The sequence below is a fragment of the Jaculus jaculus genome, chromosome 5 (genome assembly GCF_020740685.1).
Source record: "Jaculus jaculus isolate mJacJac1 chromosome 5, mJacJac1.mat.Y.cur, whole genome shotgun sequence".
Taxonomy (NCBI): Eukaryota; Metazoa; Chordata; class Mammalia; order Rodentia; family Dipodidae; genus Jaculus; species Jaculus jaculus.
This window is the reverse complement of record NC_059106.1, coordinates 109435336-109455112: the sequence shown is the minus strand read 5'-3', so window position 1 is coordinate 109455112 and position 19777 is coordinate 109435336. Positions and strand designations below refer to the sequence as shown.

At 39.6% G+C, this 19777-nt stretch overlaps 1 protein-coding gene and 1 pseudogene across 3 annotated transcripts in view; one reads left to right on the top strand and one right to left on the bottom strand.

Annotated features, from left to right (window-relative positions):
• Atad2b (ATPase family AAA domain containing 2B) overlaps nucleotides 1–19777 on the bottom strand; it is a 251148-nt gene that overhangs the window by 107080 nt on the left and 124291 nt on the right. For all 3 annotated transcript variants that reach the window (XM_045148831.1, XM_004663758.2, XM_045148830.1), the window contains exons 16-17: nucleotides 15902–16213; nucleotides 10573–10708 (exon numbers count right to left, since the gene is read on the bottom strand). In XM_045148831.1, coding sequence (XP_045004766.1) covers nucleotides 10573–10708; nucleotides 15902–16213 — 448 coding nt within the window. The remainder of the gene's footprint in view (nucleotides 1–10572; nucleotides 10709–15901; nucleotides 16214–19777) is intronic.
• LOC101614323 lies at nucleotides 11348–12050 on the top strand (annotated as a pseudogene).

Here is a 19777-nt window from a genome sequence, read left to right as displayed (position 1 = left end):
TCGTTTGCAGAGGCTGGAAGCCCTGGCGCGCCCATTCTCTCTCTCCCTCTGTCTGTCTTTCTCTCTGTGTCTGTCGCTCTCAAATAAATAAATTTTAAAAAATTAAAAAAAAAAAAAAAACAGACCTGTAGATCAATGGAACAGAAGATACTCATTGGAGAAAAAAAGCCTCTGTAACAAATGATGCAGGGAAAACTGGATAATCTAAATGTAGAAGGATGAAAGTAGATCCTTATCTCTCCCCATGCACAAAAATTATGTCCAACTGGAGGCCCACTCTATGGGGGGGGGGGGAATACATCCCTGATACTGAAAACTCAAAACAGGTATAGTCATGAGCCCTAGGGGTGTAATACCTGCTGATGTCTGGAAAAATGTATATACTATGATTATCAAACTGCCCAGTAAGCACTTCTCTTAATATTTATACCCTTATATTAATGCTACTCTCACTCTGGGTAGAGAATCTTCTCTTTTCAGATGGCAGTGACCTTGGGATGACTCAGAAGGTATCATAAGGCTAGAAAGAAGTGACTGGAGTACTGAGTAACATCTCGATCACTCCAAGGCTCAGGGTCTAATGCGGAAGAGGTGGCAGAAAGAATGTAAGAGCCAAAGGAAGGGTAGGACTCCTTACAACGTGCTCCCTCCAGACATCAAATGGCCTCAATATCCATGACCTCATAGTGCCTGATACTACCTACACAAGACCATCATAAGAGGAGGAAAAGATCATGACATCAAAATAAAAGAGGGACTGGTTGAGATGGGGAGAGATATGATAGAGAATGGAATTTCAAAGGGGAAAGTGGGGGAGGGAGGGTATTACCATGGGGTATTTTTTATAATCATGGGAAATGTTAATAAAAATTGAGAAAAAAAATTAAGTCCAAATGAACCAAAGACCTTAATATCAGACCAGAAACTCTAGAACTGCTGGAGGAAAAAGTAGGGGAACTCCTTCAACATATCAGCATAGACAACAACTTTCTGAATATAACCCCAGTTGCTCAGGAAACAAAATCACTAATCAACCATTGGGACCTCATGAAATTACAAACCTTTTGTACAGCAACAGGCACTGTGAATAGAGCAAAAAGGCAAATTACAGAATGTGAGATAAATCTTTGCCAGCTATACATCTGATAGAAGATTGATATCTAGGATATGCAAAGAACTCAGAAATTTACATAATAAGAAATCAAATGACCCAATTAAAAATGGGCTATGGAACTAAATAGAGTTCTAAAAAGGAGAAATACAGATAGCACACAAACATCAATATATATATATATATATATATATATATATATATATATATATATGTATGTATATATATGTTCTACATCCTTAGCTATTAGGGAAATGCAAATTAAAACTACTTTGAAATTCTGGCTCACTCCTATCAGAACAGCTATGGCCTAGCAGTTAAGGCACTTGCCTGCGAAGCCAAAGGACCTCGGTTCAATTGCCCAGTACCCAAGTAAGCCAGATGCACAAATTGGCGTATGCGTCTGGAGTTTGTTTGCAGAGGCTAGAGGCCCTGGCAAGCCTATTCTCTCTCATAAGTTTAAAAAAAAAAAAAAGAAAACAAAACAAAATAAATGATAATAAATGCTGGTGAAGGTGCAGAAAAAGAGGAACCCTTCTACCCTGTTTGTAGGAATGTAATCTGGTACAGTCACTGTGGAAATCAGTGTGAAGGTTCCTGAGACAGGTAAAAATAGATTTACTGTATAACCCAGCTATACCACTCCTAGGCATATATCCTAAGGACTTGTCTCACTACCTTAGAGATAACGTGCAAGTATGTTTCCTGCTGCTCTATTCACAATAGCTAAGAAATGGAACCTGCCTAGATGCCCTTCTACTGATAAGTGGATAATGAAGATTTGGTACATTTATACAATGCAGTTCTATTCAGCAGTAAAGAATAATTATATCATGAAATTCACAGGGAAATGGATGGACCTGGAAAGGATTATGCTTAATGAGGTAACCGAGGCCCAGAAAGCCAATCACCACATGTTCTCTCTAATATGTGGATCCTAGCTACAAATGTTTGGGCTTGTATGTGAATTGAAATAAAACTCAGTAGCAGAGGACTGTAAACTAGAAAGGGGATATGAGAAAGGGAGGAAAGGGGGATTGTTAAGGGTATGGCAGTGTGTGTGTGTGTGTGTGTGTGTGTGTGTGTGTGTGTGTTAAGTATGTATGTATATAGAAGAACAGATTACTGGGAGTAGAAAGGCCTAAGTGTGGTCATGGGAAAAGACTGAGTAAAGGAAGGGTGGGAGTAGGGTATAAGTCATCTGGAAACCTACTTTATTGGACAATGACACACCCAAAAGCCATAGATTATTACTAGAACTTTTTCTTTTATTTATTTTATTTTTTGGTTTTTTGAGGTTAGGGTCTCACTCTAGCTCAGGCTGACCTGGAATTCATTATATAGTCTCAGGATGGCCTCAAACTCACAGCAATCCTCCTACCTCTGCCTCCTGAGTGCTGAGAAAATTTTCAATGTGAGAGATGTAATACCTTCCAGTGAGTTGTTGGCTAGGGAGGTCTCTAATGGACCCTAACACATTACAGGCCATTGCTGAGGCTCTTGGTTTCCCACCACTAATAGATGGTAGGACCCTATTGCTGAACACTCCACATGCTTGGGCTGCAAGATCACTGAGAAATCAAGCTGCAGCTGAGCTAAAAACCTCCTCCATGTAGACCAGCTGATAGAAATTGGAAAAGGCTACACTGCATGTAATTCCATGGGAGAGAGTCAATTCACTGGTGGAGATAAACAATAGTGGACACTGAAAGCCTTTAATTTGGTCAGCCAGGCCAAATGAGCCAACGGGAGCAACAGGGGCATGTCTATTATGGGATGGGGGGGACAACTGCCCTCTAATAGACCAGAGAGGGAGGGAATACATGCCTGATATTGAAAAACTATGACCGGAGAAGTCATGAGGCCTAGGAGTGTAACATCTGCTGGTATCTGCCTAAATGTATATATTGTGCTCACCAAACTGTCCAGTAAGCACTTCTTATAATGTGCATACCCATATATTAATACTACTCTCACTTCTGGTTACACAAGCTTTTAGTTTCAGTTGGCAGAGATCTTGGGATAACTCAGAAGGCACCACAGTGCTGAGAAGTGACAGAGGAGTGCTCAGCACTGAAACATCTCTATCACACCTTCTAAGGCTCAGGGTCCATTGCAGAAGAGGTGGCGGAAAGAATGTAAGAGCCAAAAAAAAAAAAAAGGGTAGGATTCCTTACAATGCACTCTTCCAGACATAAAATGGCCTGAATAGCCATGACCTCGCAGTGCCTGGTACTACCTAGACAAGACCATCATAATTGGAGGAAAACATGCTGGCATCAAAAATAAGAGAGAGAGCCGGGAGTGTTGGAACACACCTTTAATCCCAGCACTTGGGAGGCAGAGGTAGGAGGATCGCCGAGAGTTCGAGGCCACCCTAAGACTAATAGTGAATTCCAGGTCAGCCTGGGCTAAAGCGAGACTTTACCTCAATAAATAAATAAGTAAATAAATAAATAACTGACTGATTGAGAGGGGGAAGGAGTATGATGGAGAGTGGAGTTGTAAAGGGGAATGTGGGGCAGGAGGGAATTAACATGATTTATTGTCTATAATTATGAAAGTTGTCAATAAAAAATAAAATAAAAATGACAATAAATGCTGGTGAAGATATGGAAAAAGAGGAACCTTCCTACACTGTTCTACAATTTTGGTGGGAATGTAATCTGGTACAGCCATTATGCAGATCAGTGAGGAGGTTTCTGAGATAACTAAAACTAGATTTACCTTATGATCCAGTTATACCACTCCTAGACATATATCTAAGTACTCTTCTCACTACCTAAGAGATACTTATACAACCATGTTTATTCCCATTCTATTCACAGTAGCTAGGAAATGGAATGAACCTAGATGCCCTCAACTGATGAATGGATAATGAAGATATGGTAGGTTTATACAAGACAGTCCAATTCAGCAGTAAAGAAAAATGAAATTTGCAGGGAAATGGATGGATCTAGAAAGGATTATACTAAGGTGAGGTAACCCAAGCCCAGAAAGCCAAGCTTCACATGTTTTTTTCCCATATGTGGATTCTAGCTACGAATGTTTCAACTTATGTGTGAGTTAGAGTTTAAAAAAAAAACAAAAAACAGTAGCAGAGGCCAGTGAGCTAGAAAAGGGCTCTAAGGGAAGGAAGAGAGGAGAGGACTTAAGGGGATGGTTTTATATAAATATAAGTAAATGAGCAGATTACTGGGGGTGAAATGGCCTAAGCGAGGTCAGGGGAAGATACTGAGTAAAGGAAGGGTAGGGAGACAGTTAATCAAAATTCGGGATATAAGCTGGGCATGGTGGCTATACCTTTAATCCCAGCACTCGGGAGGCAGAGGTAGGAGAATCACTGTGAGTTTGAGGCCACCCTGAGACGACATAATGAATTCCAGGTGAGCGTAGGCTAAAATGACACCCTACCTCAAAAAAACAAAAAAATTCAGGATATTATGAATAAGCCATATGATAACCTAATTTTTTGGATAATGGCATAGCCAGAAGCCATAGATTGTTAGTAGAAAAATTTCGGTGCCAGGGATGGGATACCTTGAGTTATTAGCTAGGGAGGTCCCTAATGCCTCCAAAACATTATAGGCCATTGCCAAGCTCTTGGTTTCCCACCAGAAATACATGGCAACAACCTACTGCTGAAGACTCCACATGCTTGGGCTACAGGTCACTGAAAAATCAAACTGGAGCTAAGTTGAAAACCTACTTCCCATAGACCATCTGACAAAGTTAGAAAAAGCTACATTGCATACAGCCCCCCTATAGGAGACAGAAGTCATCAGTGATAAACAGCAGTGAACCTTACAAGCCTTAAGATGGGCTAGCCAGGCCCAATGTGCCAACCAGTGCAATAAAGGCATGTCGATTATGGGGGAAACAAACCACCATCTAATTAGACAGAAGGCCCACCCCAAGGGAGGGAATACATGCCTGGTACTAAAAACCTTTCGGGTGGCTCAAAAGGCACCATCATGCTGAGAAGAAGTGACAGAGGAATGCTTAGCATGGAAACATCTCTATTACACCTTTCAATGCTCAGGGTCCATTGCAGAAGAAGTGGCAGAAAGAATATCAGAGCCAAAAGAAAGGTAAGACTCCTTATAATACACTCTGCCAGACACAAAATGGCCTGGATATCCATGACCTTGAAGTGCCTGACACTAACCACACAAAACCCTCATAATAAGAGGAAACAATGATGACTAATTAGGAGGGGGAAAGGATATGATGGAGAGGGCTGCTGCAAAAGGGAAAGTGAGGGGGGAGGAAATTGTCATGGTTTATTGTCTACAATTATAGAAATTGTCAATTTAAAAAAAAATTGTGTTCGGTTTTTTGAGGCAGGGTCGCACTCTAGCTCAGGCTAACCTGGAATTCACCATGTAGCCTCAGAATGGCCTCGAACTCATGGCTATCCTCCTACATGCTGAGATTAAAGGCGTGTACCACAATGCCAAGTTAAAAAAAAAAAATTTAATTTTTTTTAATCAGCCAGGAGAGGTGGTACACGCCTTTAATCCCAGCACTTAAGAGGCAGAGGTAGGAAGATAGCCATGAGTTCAAGGCCACCTGAGGCTACTTATTGAATTACAGGTCAGCTGAGCTAGATTAAGACGCTACCTTAAAAAAAATCAGTGCCAGGAATGGGATACCTTCAAATGATTTGTTGGACAAGGATGTTCCTGATGCCCCCAAAACATTACAGGCTATTGCCACAAGTCTCTTGGTTTCTCAACAATAGATAGTAAGACCTTATTGCTGAACACTCCACATGCTTGGGCTACAAGGTCACTGAGAAATCCTCCTGGAGCTGAGCTGAGCTGAGCTGAAAACCACCTCCCTGTAAACCAGCTGACAGAAAGCTGGAAAAAGCTATGCCACATGCAACCCTATGGGAGACAGAAGTCATCAGTGGTGATAAACAACAGTGGACACTGCAAGCCTTAATTATTGCTAGCCAGGCCAAATGACCAAACAGGTACAAACATGACATGTCTATGGAGGAAACCAACCACTCTCTAATTGGACTGGAGACCCACTCCATAGGACAGAATACATGCCTGGTACTTTAAACCTAGTCAAAAGCTTATGGCGGGGGAGGTCAAGAGCCATAGGGGACTATCACCTGCTATTGTCTGCCTAAATGCATACATTATGCTCACCAAACTGCTGTGTAAGCACTTTTCTTAATGTTTCTACCTATATATTAATACTGTGCTCACTTCTGGTTTAAGAAGCTTTTCTTTTCAGCTGACTATGACCAATGGGATGATTCTCAGCACCATAATGCTGACAAGGAGACAGAGAATTGTTGAGTGTTCAGCACTGACACATTTCTATCACACCTTCCAAGGCTCAGAGTACATTGCAGAAGAGCTGTTTGAAAGAATGTAAGAGACAAAGGAAGGGTAGGACTGCTTACAATTAAATCTTCCAGAGACAAATGGCCTGGATTGCTGGGTGTGGTAGCACTCGCCTTTAAAATCCCAGCACTTGGGAGGCAGAGATATGTGGATCACCACGAGTTCGAGGTCTCCCTGAGACTACATAGTGAATTCCAGGTCAGCCTGGGCTAGAGTGAGACCCTACCCTGAAAAAAAAAAAAAAAAGAATAAATAAAAAATAAATGGCCTGGATATCACAGTGCCTGGTACTACTTACACAAGACACTTATAATAGGATGAAACGAGGATAATATCAAAATAAAAGAGAGCCGGGCGTGGTGGCGCACGCCTTTAATCCCAGCACACGGGAGGCAGAGGTAGGAGGATCGCTGTGAGTTCAAGGCACCCCTGAAGACTACATAGAGAATTCCAGGTCAGCCTGAGCTAAAGTGAGACCTTACCTCGGAAAACCAAAAAATAAATAAATAAATAAATAAAATAAATAAAAGAGAATGTAATTCAGCAAGGGAAGGGACATGATAGAGAATGGATATGGAGGAGAGGCAATTATCATGGTTTATTGTCTATCTTTATGGAAGTTGTCAATAAAAAAAGTTAAAAATAAAAAGAATCAGATGAATATTTCTTTTTTTAATTTCTTTTCTTTTTATTTTTTTTTTAATTATTGACAACTTCCATAATTAGAGACAATAAACCATAATTTCCCACTTTCCCCTTTACAACTCCAGTCTCCATTATATCCCCTCCTCCTCTCAATCAGTCTCTCTTTTTCTCCTATTACACTACACATACTGCAAACCTATGGCTTCTGGGCCAAACATTATTCACCTCCACAAGATACTTCTGTACAAACTCTCTTTTTTTATTTTTATTTATTTATTTATTTATTTATTTGAGGTAGGGTCCCACTGTGGCCCAGGCTGACCTGGAATTAACTATGTAGTCTCAAGGTGGCAATTCTCCTACCTCTGCCTCCCGAGTGATGGGATTAAAGGCGTGTGCCACCACACCGGGCTTTTTTTTTTTTTTTTTTTTTTTAATGGAGGGAGAGTTTTATTGAAGCTTACAGATCCAGGGAAAGTCCCATAATAACTCTCTCCTTTTTAACATATAAAGTATTAGCTAGTCAAGGAGTACATTTCCATATGGCTTATTCATAACATTTTTCTGTTTCTTGATTCCTTTTTATTTTGGCCAGAAAATGTAAGTAGCACTCTAACCTTTGTCACTCTGACTGGGGAGCTCAAGGCCAGAAGGGCAAAAGATGGCATTGTCCTGGATGTGCCTCTCTATTAGATGATTATTTCTATAGATGCAGAAAAGGCCTTTGACAAAAACAACACCCCTTCATGATCAAAACACTAGACTTTGTTTGTAGGGACCATATCCCAACATAATAAAGGCTATTTATAGACCATCTAAATGGGGGAAAAAACTTGAAGCATTCCTATTAAGGTCTGAAACAAGACAAGGATGCCTACTCTCGCCACTGCTTTTCAACATAGCACTTGAACTTTTATCTCAAGCAATAAGTCAAGAGGAACAAATAAAAGGGATACAAATTGGGGGCTAGAGAGATGGCTTAGCGGTTAAGCACATGCCTGTGAAGCCTAAGGACCCCAGTTTGAGGCTCAATTCCCCAGTACCCACGTTAGCCAGATGCACAAGGGGCACATACATCTAGAGTTTGTTTGCAGTGACTGAAGGCCCTGGAGCGCCCATTCTCTCCCTCTCTCTGCCTCTTTCTCTCTGTTGCCCTCAAATAAATAAATAAAAAGTTTTTTAAAGAAAAGGAATACAAATTGGTAAAGAAGGACATAAACTAGCCCTATTTGCATATGATATATTTTAATAAGTGACACAAAAGAGTCCACCAAAAAAACTAAAATTATTTTCAGTAAAGAGCTGCAAGGTCACTGAGAAATTTTGCTGGAGCTAGCTGAAAACCTATTCTGTGTAGACCAGCTGACAGAAAGCTAGAAAAAGCTATGCTGCATGCATCTCTTTGGGAGAGACAAAAGTTATCAGTGGAGATAAACAACAGTGGACAATGCAAGCGTGAAGTTGGGCCAACCAAGCCAAATGAGCCAATGGGTGCAATAGTGACATATCTGTTATGGGGGAAACCAACTGCTCTCTAACTGGACTCCATGGCAGGGAATACACTCCTGGCACTGAGGAAAATACAATGGCATCAAAATGACAGACTAATTTGGAGGGGGCGGGGACATGATAGAAAGTGGAACTGTGATGGGGAAAGTGAAAGGGAGAGGGAATTATCATGGTTTATTGTCTATAATGACAGAAGTTGTCAATAAAAATAAATAAAACAAAAAGAGGTGACATAGGAGTGCTCAGCACTGAAATGTCCCTATCACACCTTCCAAGGCTCAGGGTCCATTGTGGAAGAGGAGATGGAAAGAACGTAGCACTCAAGGAAGGGTAGGACACCTTACAATGCAACTGTCCAGACAGAAACTGGCATTGATATCCACAACCTTACAGTGCCTTAACAAGACCCTCGTAATAGGAGGAAAAGAGGATGACATCAAAATAAAAGACAGACTAATAAAGAGAGGGAGAGAATATCATAAAGTATGGATTTGTGAAGGGGAATGTAGAGGAAGGGAGAGAATTATCATGACTTATTGCCTATAAGTATAGAAACTAAAAAAATATGTCTTTAGTAACTTAAGTCTCTAAATTACCATCTGATAATTATCACAAACTAGTGGGCCCTAGGTCATGGTAAATATTGTTTTGTCTATTTTTTATTTCAATTTAAAAAAAAAACACAATAATCCCAGCACTTGGGAGACAAAGGTAGGAGGATCACCATGAGCTTGAGGCCACCGTAAGACTACATAGTGAATTCCAGGTCAACCTGAGATAGAGTGAGAGGCTACCTCAAAAAATAAAAATAAGGGCTGGAGAGATGGCTTAGAGGTTAAACGCTTGCCTGTGAAGCCTAAGGACCCTGGTTTGAGGCTTGATTCCCCAAGACCCATGTTAGCCAGATGCACAAGGGGGCGCACACATCTGCAGTTCATTTACAGTGGCTGGAGGCCCTGGTGCACCCATTCTCTCCCTCCCTCCCTCCCTCACTCACTCATTCCCTCTCTCTCTCTCTGCCTCTTTCTCTCTGTTGCTCCCAAATAAATAAATAAACAAAAAAAAATTTTAAATAAAAATAAAAAAATCAATAATTCCAACACATGGGAGGCAAAGGTGGGAGGATCACCAAGAGTTCAAGGCCACCCTGAGACTACATAGTGGATTCCAGGTCAACCTGAGCTAGAGTAAGACCCTACCTCAAAAAACCAAAAAAGAAAAGAAAAGAAAAAATAAGCAGGGCTTGTAGGTGCACTCCTTTAATCACAGCACTCAGGAGGCGGACGCAGGGGGATCACTGTGTGTTCGAGGCCAGCTGAGACCACACAGTGAATTCCAGGTCAGCCTGACAGACCCTACCTCCAATAAAATAAAACTGGGGCTCATAGGTTGATTTCCAAAGGGTAATAATTCTTTCTCTATCCTACCAAGCAAAAAAAAACAACCACAAACTAACAAATCCCATACCATCACTTTTTTTTTTAAATGCAAACAAGCAGGTAACAGTCTTCTTGGAGAAAACAATCTTGAGCAGGTGACAAAGTAGTCACTACCATACAAAAAACTGTACACAATAAGAGTTTTCCAGAATTTAGGCTGGGGAGATAGTTCAGTGATTAAAGGCACTTGCCTGCAATGTCTGATGGCCCAGGTTTGACTCCCTAGTACCCATGTAAAGTGAAAATGCACAAGGTGGTGTGTGTACCTGGAATTTATTTGCAATGACAAGATGTTTTGGCATGCCCACTCTCTCTGTCTCTATCTCTCACAAATAAATAGATAAATAAAAATTTTTTAAACTTTTTAAAAAGGTATTCTAGAATTGTATACAAAGCAAAAAGGCCTCATTGTTGCAACCAAAAGTAAAACTATATAGTCATTCTAAATATAATGCATCAAAAATAATTCTTAATTGAAAGAAATTTGATATAAATTACTCACATTGTAAAATGAAGGTAAGGTTTAGGTATAGCAGCAGCTGATGACTGTTTCTTTGGTGATCCTGAGTGACAACTTGTCTCAAAAATTGATAAAGCATTCTCATCTTCACTGTCATCTAAAATTAGGGTTTCTATATCTGGTCAAAAAAAAAGGGCAAAAGAATTATGAGGTATATAATGCTCTACCAAATCTAAGGATCAAAACTCAACTACAATTAGCTAGTATTATATATCAAATAATACAAATGGATCAGATAAACTGACAAACTACAGCATTTTGCATAATTTATAAATGTAACATCCATAGTTGCTTCACCATTACAGACTATCCACTTAAGTACTATGAGCTGTAATTGGGGAGTTTCTGCTGACTAAACTAAGTCTAGAAAAGAAGTACTTTCCTCAATTTGGACCAGTACCAGTCTATTTCCTATGTGATTCAGTAAATAAGGCTGTTTCATCAAAGCCAGTTCTTTAAAAGGCAACAATAAGACACAGTTAACCTCTCGTTTGCTTTACAAGGAAAACTTTGCTTAATTACGGAGTCAGTAGAAGTACATGCTTTGATCCTAGCACTGAAGATGGAAGGGGCTGAAGTAGAAGCATCACCATGAGTCCAAGGCCAGCCTGTACTGAGTTACAGGTCAGCCTTTGGCTAAAAAAAAAAAAAAACACACAACAACAAGAAAAAAAAGATGAAGCCAGGAACTCAAGAATTAAAAACACGGCAGTTGCCGAGGTGTTCGAGCTCCTGTCTTCTTGCCAGCGCCGCCGGGATGGCCTCCCAGAACCCAGCCGCTGCCAGCGTCACCACCACCCGGAAAGGAGCCGAGCCTAGCGGGGGCGCCGCCCAGGGCCCTGTGGGGAAGAGGCTACAGCAGGAGCTGATGACCCTCATGATGTCTGGTGACAAAGGAAATTTCTGCCTTCCCTGAGTCAGACAACCTTTTCAAATGGATAGGGACCATCCATGGAGCAGCTGGCACAGTGTATGAAGATCTGAGGTATAAACTCTCCCTAGAGTTCCCCAGTGGTTACCCTTACAACGCACCCACAGTGAAGTTCCTCACGCCCTGCTACCACCCCAACGTGGACACCCAGGGTAACATCTGCTTGGACATCCTCAAGGATAAGTGGTCAGCCCTGTATGACGTCAGGACCGTCTTGCTGTCCATCCAGAGCCTGCTAGGAGAACCCAACATCGACAGCCCTTTGAACACACATGCTGCTGAGCTCTGGAAAAACCCCACAGCTTTTAAGAAGTACCTGCAAGAAACCTATTCAAAGCAGGTTTCCAGCCAAGAGCCCTGACCCCAGCTGTCCAGCCTCTCTTTGTGTCGTCTTTGTATTTTTAGGTGGTCTGTCCTTTTCCTTTATTTCTGTATGGACTCTGTCTTCATCTGTGGTGTTATTTTTGTTGTTTTTTTAAATTAAGTCTACTTGAGCCCTTGCAATGTACATTAAATAAATGTTTTGATTGTTTTGTAAAAAAAGAATTAAAAACACACCTATTCAAGTAGCACTAGTCTCTCTAAAGGTCTTGGTGTTACTACTCAGTGGATTACCTGGAACTAAAATCCAACTGAAAGCTGGAGAGATGGCTTAGTGGTTAAGGCACTTGACTGCAAAGACAAAAGACCCAGGTTCAATTTCCCAGAACTGATACAAGCCAGATATACAAGGTGACACATGCGTCTGGAGTTTGTTTGCAGCAGCTGGAAGCCCTGGCATGCCCATTCTCTCACTTGCTCTATGTGCCTCTTTCTCTCTGTGTCTCTCAAATAAATAAATTATAATTAACAAAAATATAAAACCAACTGAGAACATAAAATTCTTCCAGAGTTATAATGTGAACTATTAACATTAACAGCAATGTTACACATGTGCCCATAAAAAATGTGAATCCATTCAATAAACAGTAATGCAATACTAAGACTGAGGAAATCAATCATAGGAATGCACACCTGAGATGCCTGCAATTCAGAAGGAAGAGATTGGAAAACTGCTTGAGTCAAGGAGTTTGAGGCCAACCTGGGCAATACAGCAAGTACATTTCAAATAACACCACCACCAATAATAGTACTCTCTGAGCTGGGAATGTGGCATGAAGACCCCATGGATTTGATTCCCAGCACTACATAAACCAGGTGTAGGGACTCACATCTATGATCCCAGCATACCAGAGGTAGAAACAGAAGGACCAGAAGTTCAAGGTTATCATGTTATAAATAGCAAGTAAGAGCCTAAGCCTGAATGACCGGAGACCCTATCTCAAAAGCAAAACAAGCTGGACATGGTGCTGCATACCTCTAAACCCAACACTGGGGAAAGCAGACGTAAGCGGATCGCTGTGAGTTTGAGGCCATCCTGAGAATACATAGTGAATTCCAGGTCAGGCTGGGCTAGAGCAAGATCCTAATTCAAAAAATAAAGCTGGGCATGATGACGGCATGCCTTAAATCCCAGCAGTTGGGAAGCTGAGGTAGGAGGATCGCTGTGAGTTATAGGTTGGCCTGAACTACAGTGAGACTCTACCTCAAAAAACAAAAACAATAAGCCAGGCATGGTGACACATGCCTTTAATCCCAGCACTTGGGAGGCAGAGGAAGGAGGATTGCCTTGAGTTCAAGGCCACCCTGAAACTACATAGTTAATTCCAGGTCAGCCTGGGCTAGAGTGAGACCCTACCTTGGAGGAAAAAAAGGAAAACTAAGCATATAGTTAAGCTAATAGTTTTAAATTAATCTGGAACTTCAGAATGGTAATTTCTTATACAAGCAAAGGATAAAGGTCTAAGGAAAAAATATTGAAGATAAAACCAAACCAGAACCAGGCATGGTGGCACACGCCTTTAATCCTAGCACTTGGGAGGCAGAGGTAGGAGGATCGCCTTGAGTTCAAGGCCATCCTGAGACTCCATAGTGACTTCCAGGTCAGCCTGAGCTACAGTGAGACCCTACCTCAAAAAAAAACAGAATATATCTAAATAACTAGAAAGAATTCATAATTGCATAAAATTTAGTTGCTATTGTCCACTACTGTGTATCATTTATTATTGTTAAAGTAAATTAAAGCATGGGATGAGTGAGGTGGCTCAGCAGTTAAAGGAGCTTACTTGTAAAATCTGCTGACCCAGGTTCAACTCCCCAGTACCCACATAAAGCCAGATGCACAAAGTAGCAATGCATCTGGAGTTCATTTCCAGTATCCAGAGGCTCTGGTGCATCCATTCATGCACACCCTCCTCCCCCACCTCTTACACACACACACACACACACTCTGTCTGTGTGTCTCTCTCCCTCCCTCCCTCTCTCCCTCCCTTTCTCTCTCTCTCTCTTTTTCTCTCTGCTTGCAAATAAATAATTTTTTTTTTTTTAATGAAAGAACTAAGTCAGGCATGGTGGCACATGCTTTTAATCCCAGCACTGGGAGGCAGAGGTAAAAGGATTATTGTGAGTTCAAGGTCAGCCTGAGACTACAGTGAGTTCCAGGTCAGCCTGAGCTGGAATGAGACCCTACCTTGAAAATCAAAACAGAAAGGAAGAAAAAGAGGGGACAAAAATAGAATAGAAAAAGATCTTACAGAAGGATATTAGTTTGAGTATACCTAGTTAGGAAAATTACAGATAAACTGAGTGTGGTGGCTCAGCCCTGTAATCCCAGCATGCAGGAAGCTCAGTTCTAGGTCAGCCAGGGCTACAGTGAGACTGTTTAAAAAAAAAAAAAAAATTGTAAAGAGGGCTGGAGAGATGGTTTAGTGGCTAAAGCATTTGTCTACAAAGCCTAAGGACCCAGGTTCAATTCCCCTGTACCCATGTAAAGCTGGATACACAAGGCGGCGCATGTGTCTGGAATTTGTTTGCAGTGGCTAGAAGCCCTTGCATGCCCACTCTCTGTCTCTTTCTCAAACAATAAGTAAAATAAATAAAAAAATTTTTGAATATAAAGAAAAGAGAAAGAGGGAAGGAAAGAAATCACAGGAATAAGTACACAAATTATGGTATTAAGCCTGGCTCACTGATACAGTCATTAAAATATTTGTCCCTGGGTGGAGAGATGGCTTAAGTGGTAAGGTACTTGCATACAAAGCCAAAGGAACCAGGTTCAATTCCCCAGAACCCACATAAAACCAGATGTACAAGGTAGTGCATGTGTCTTGAGTTTGTTTGTAGTGGCTAAAGACTCTGGCATATCCATATATTCATTCATATTCATTCCCCCCTCCCTCCCCCACTCTCCCTCCCCCCCACCGCTCACTCGTGCTTGCGCTGTCCCCCCCCATATATATATATATATTCCCTCCCCCCCCCGCCTCTTTCTCTCTCTGTCACTCTCAAATAAATAAATAAAAATGAACAAAATAATCACCTGGGTGTGGTGGTACACGCCTTTAAATGCCAGTACTTGGGAGACAGAGGTAGAAGGATCACTGTGAGTTCAAGGCAACCCTGAGACTATATAGTGAATTCTAGGTCAGCCTTAACTAGAATGAGACCCTACCTTGAAAAGCCATAATAATAATAACCAAAAGACAATACTGGGCTGGAAAAATAGCTTAGTGGTTAAGGCACTTGCCTGCAAAACCAAAGATCCCAGGTTTGATTCCCCAGGGCCCATGTAAGCCAAATGCACAAGGGAGTGCATGCATCTCAAGTTCAGTTGCAGTGGCTGGAGGCCCTGGCACAACCATACTCTCTCTCTCTTTCTCTGTCTCTTTCTCTCTCTCTCCCAAATAAATAAATAGAATAGAATAGAAGAGAATAAATATAATTTAATTTTTAAAAGACAATACTACATAATTTCAGTGCCTAACCAATAGGAATATGATAAAGATTAATGAATAATAATCTATATAAAAGTGCTTTCATATAGCCATCTGGAGAGATGGCTTAGCAGTTAAGGTGCATACCTGTGAGGCCTAAGAACCCAGGTTTGATTCTCCAGATCCCACAAAGCCAGATGCACATGGTGGTACATGCCCTGCCCATACTCTCTCCCCATCTGTGTCTTAAATAAATAAATAAAAAATAAATCTGTGTCCTTCTCTCTATCTTCCCTGCCTCTTCTATGTTTCTTAAAAAAAAAAGTGCTTTGTAACAACTGTAATATATTATTAGTTAAATTTCTGAATATAATAAAACTCCTGCATTAAGATGGTCATACCAACCCAAGGGTTAAATAACAAATATTTACCTGGCAACTACCATTAATGGGCAATATTCCCAGCATGGACTAGTCAGTGGTGAGTGAAGGTACAAATAATCTTATGTGGAAGCTATGCTCACATTTATTTTATTTAAACAATACAAAAATAGAGTAGTTTATAGTACCTTCTTTCTTGTCACTCTGGCTTATTTCAGCATGAGGAAACACTTTTTGCAGGACAGCTAAGATGTTGTTGAAGCTTCTTTCTAGCAGTGGCCTTATGATGGGGGAAAGTGCATGTCCTGAAGACATCACAGCACGTTGAGAAGCAGGCACAATATTCTGCATTGCATGGTAAAAATCTTGGGCACTGAGCACTATTGAGGAGACGTCCAGCTGCAGTTTATGACTGCTAGCATAGATCTGGGGATAACGCCTCCGAAGGGCAATCAGGGCAGCTTCAGTACACAGAGCCTTGATATCAGCTCCACAGTAGCCTAATGCACAGAAGGAGAAAGATAACAAAGTTAAGTTCATTCTTCCAAGTACCAGGTATATTTTGTAAATATATGCATCTTCATCTAACATAGCAATCAACACTAAATAAATGAGTAATAATGCAATTTTATTAGCAAAACAAAATTAACCATTTAAAAATTAACTGTTCAAGCCAGACATGGTGGCATATGCCTTTAATCTCAGCACTTGGAAGGCAGAGGTAGGAGGATCACTGCTATGAGTTCAAGGCCAGCCTGAGACTACACAGTGAATTCCAGGTCAGCCTGGGCTAGAGAAGACCTAGCCTTGAAATCCTGCCACCACAAAAAAAAAAAAAAAAAAAAAAAGTTCAACTGAAGGCTAAATGCTCAAGATTAAAAATATTTTTTTTTTTTTGGTTTGGCACCTCTGTAAGTTCTGTTTTTATATGAAGATATTTGTTGATTATAAAGCAAAATAAAAATTGTATACTTAAATGATTTTTTTAATTCATATCCCTTAATTAAACTGCCAAAAATTTAAAAAAATTTTTAATTTAAACTTTGAAAAACATAAACAATACTAATACAAAAGAAGCTATGCTGTTGTATGTCAAAACCACAGATTGCAAATTGCAAAATACAACTTTCTTCAGGAAAGTTTAAAGCTAATTCTAGTTTCATTTTAATCCTTTTCATCACTATCCTCAATCAGAAGTTTAATCTTCACACTCTATCACTAACCTACATTCTCAGTTTTTCTTTGCTTTAAGATAGGGCCACACTTAATTGCCCAGGCTGGCCTTGAACTTGTAATACTCCAGACTTGGGCACCCAAATAGCCTGGATTACAGGTGAGCACCACTATACCAGGCTTATTTTTCCTAATATACCTAACTTTTAAGCAAATATAAAATAGTACGAAGGAGTACATAAGCAAAAACTTCAAAACCAAGTATTTTACTACCATATCTGAGCATAAGCCATCCCAAGTTAATAACTAACTACCCAAAAAGTTCTAAATTAACACTGCAATTTATCTTAAAGCTCCAAAGGCATTAATGGGAATAAGATCTTTTAAAAAAAAAAAAAAAAAAGCTGGGTATGGTGGTGAATGCCATTAAACCCTTCACCTGAGAGGCAAAGGTAGGAGGATTACCGAGAGTTCGAGGCCACCCCGAGACTACATAATGAATTCCAGGTCAGTGTGGGCTACAGCAAGATCTTACCTCAAAAAAAAAAAATTTTTTTTAAAGTTCCATTGATTTGCAACATTCGTTTTTTTATATTTATTTATAGGCATGCAAGGGTATATAACAATGCAAACTCCAAATGCATAGGTCATTTTGTGCTTCTCTCTTTACATGGGTATTGGGGAATCAAACCTGGGTCATTGGGCTTTTGTAGGCAAGTTCCTTAGTCACTCTCTCCATCTCTCCAGCACTGATTGTTTTTTGTTTTTTTTTTTGTTTTTTTTGGTTTTTCGAGGTAGGGTCTCACTCTAGCTCAGGCTGACATGAAATTCACTATGGAGTCTCAGGGTGGCCTCGAATTCATGGCAATCCTCCTACTTCTACCTCCTGAGTGCTGGGATTAAAGGTGTGTGTCACCACGGCCAGCTTGGTTTTTAGTCATTTTTTTAATGTTCCACAATGACCTTATATAACATTTAAACACTGAAATGAAAATGGTGATTAAAACAGATTAAGTGTATCATGCTATAAAACAATCTCACAAATAATTCTTTATAATAATCATATTCTACCACTAGTCTTTCATTTTATTTTTGATTTCTCAGTTAATAAACCTAAAAAATTATCTTTTCCATGACATACATATCTATTACATTAGTTCAAAAAATGAGCACAGGGCTGGAGAGATGGCTTAATGGCTAAGGTGCTTGCTTGCAAAGCGTAAGGACCCAGGGTCTGATTCCCCAGTACCCACATAAGACAGATGTGCAGGTGGAAAATCAATCTGGAGTTCATTTGCAGTGACTAAAGGCCCTGGCATAAACATTCTCTTCCTCTCTCAAATAAATAAATCATAAAATATTTTAAAATGCTTCATTTTTTAAAAAAATGAGTACAGAACGCCTACCTAATATTCTAAATAGTTAGGAAAATCAGCCAAGTACATGAATTCTGTCTTCCATCTACAATGTAGACTAAACTACCATCCTCAAAGAATAAAAACAATTGTATTTCTTCTTGAAAAATATATAAACAGTGAACACACTGTAAGTTTCTGTTCAATTGTAGAAACTTAACAAGAAAAACGCAACAAGGCAAAATGATACATAGCCACTAATAAATTTTATTTAGTAAATGTTACCCATGGTGTTTATACTTGCCATAATGACATGATAATTATACAGAAAGCATTGTTCATTTTTTTAACTTATTCCACATGATTAAGGATTTTATTAATAATAACAAAGCCCACTCACTAAAATAAATGTTCAGTGGATTATCACAACTAATAGATTAGAAAAGGAAGGAACTATCTCCATGACATTTACTTGCAAGGAAGAAATACTGGTATATATATATATATATATATATATATATATATATGGCTCTCAACCTGAATTAAAATCAGAACGAACAGTACAAAAGGAAACAGACATAGAGATCCTCAAGCCCTAGAACAAACTGAATCAGTGAATTTCAGGAGCTTGAAATTTCAAATATGTATCTGAGAACTGTTTAGAAATGATCTTGAGACACACACACACACACACACACACACACACACACACACACACAGTTGAGAACTAATGACTTAAGATATACTTCTTTAGCCTCTACTGCTTATTAAAAGTTCATCAGAACCAGACTAAATGTGTTATCCTTTGGATGAACATAGGCCTTCTATTAAGGGTTTTTGTCCTGTCATAATTACTAACACCTCTCTGCATTTTCAAAAGAGCTCTGGTTTAGAAAATAAGTACAAAGCAAATCTAAATCCAAGCAGTTTTTTTTAAAGTTGGTAAGAAATCCCTTTATATGCTAATTCTACTACCATAATTCTAAAACTCTACTAAACACAAATATGTAGCTAGCAAAGAGAAAGCACTATTGTATATTATTTATTATTAAGATAATTTTTCTGGAAGCCTAAAAATACAGCTATGAAAAAGGTTTGTCTAGAAATAAGGTCACAAAATTTTATGAGGGTATTTTTAAGAACAATTTCAAACAAAATGAAGGCCCACAATCTAGATACATAATGGATATGTTTTCATTGTATATTTCTCAGTGAAAATAAATTGGGGTTTATCTCTTCACTAATTATAAGTTCCTATTTGTGCAAATGTTCTTGGTACCAACTTATGTTGAGGAGATTTTTTTTTAATACTTAAAAATCATACCTGTTTTGCATGCAAAAATCTCCCCAAGTGCTAGGGAGTTAAAATTTAAAATTACCAAATCTACAACCTGTAAGAGGCCACCTATCCTTACAAGGTATAAATCAAGACTACACAGGCTTTTGTTAGGCATAAATTTTACTGAACTGAACCCACACATATTGAAACATACTTGGGACACACAAACTAGTAAATTCATAATAAATTTAAAATTT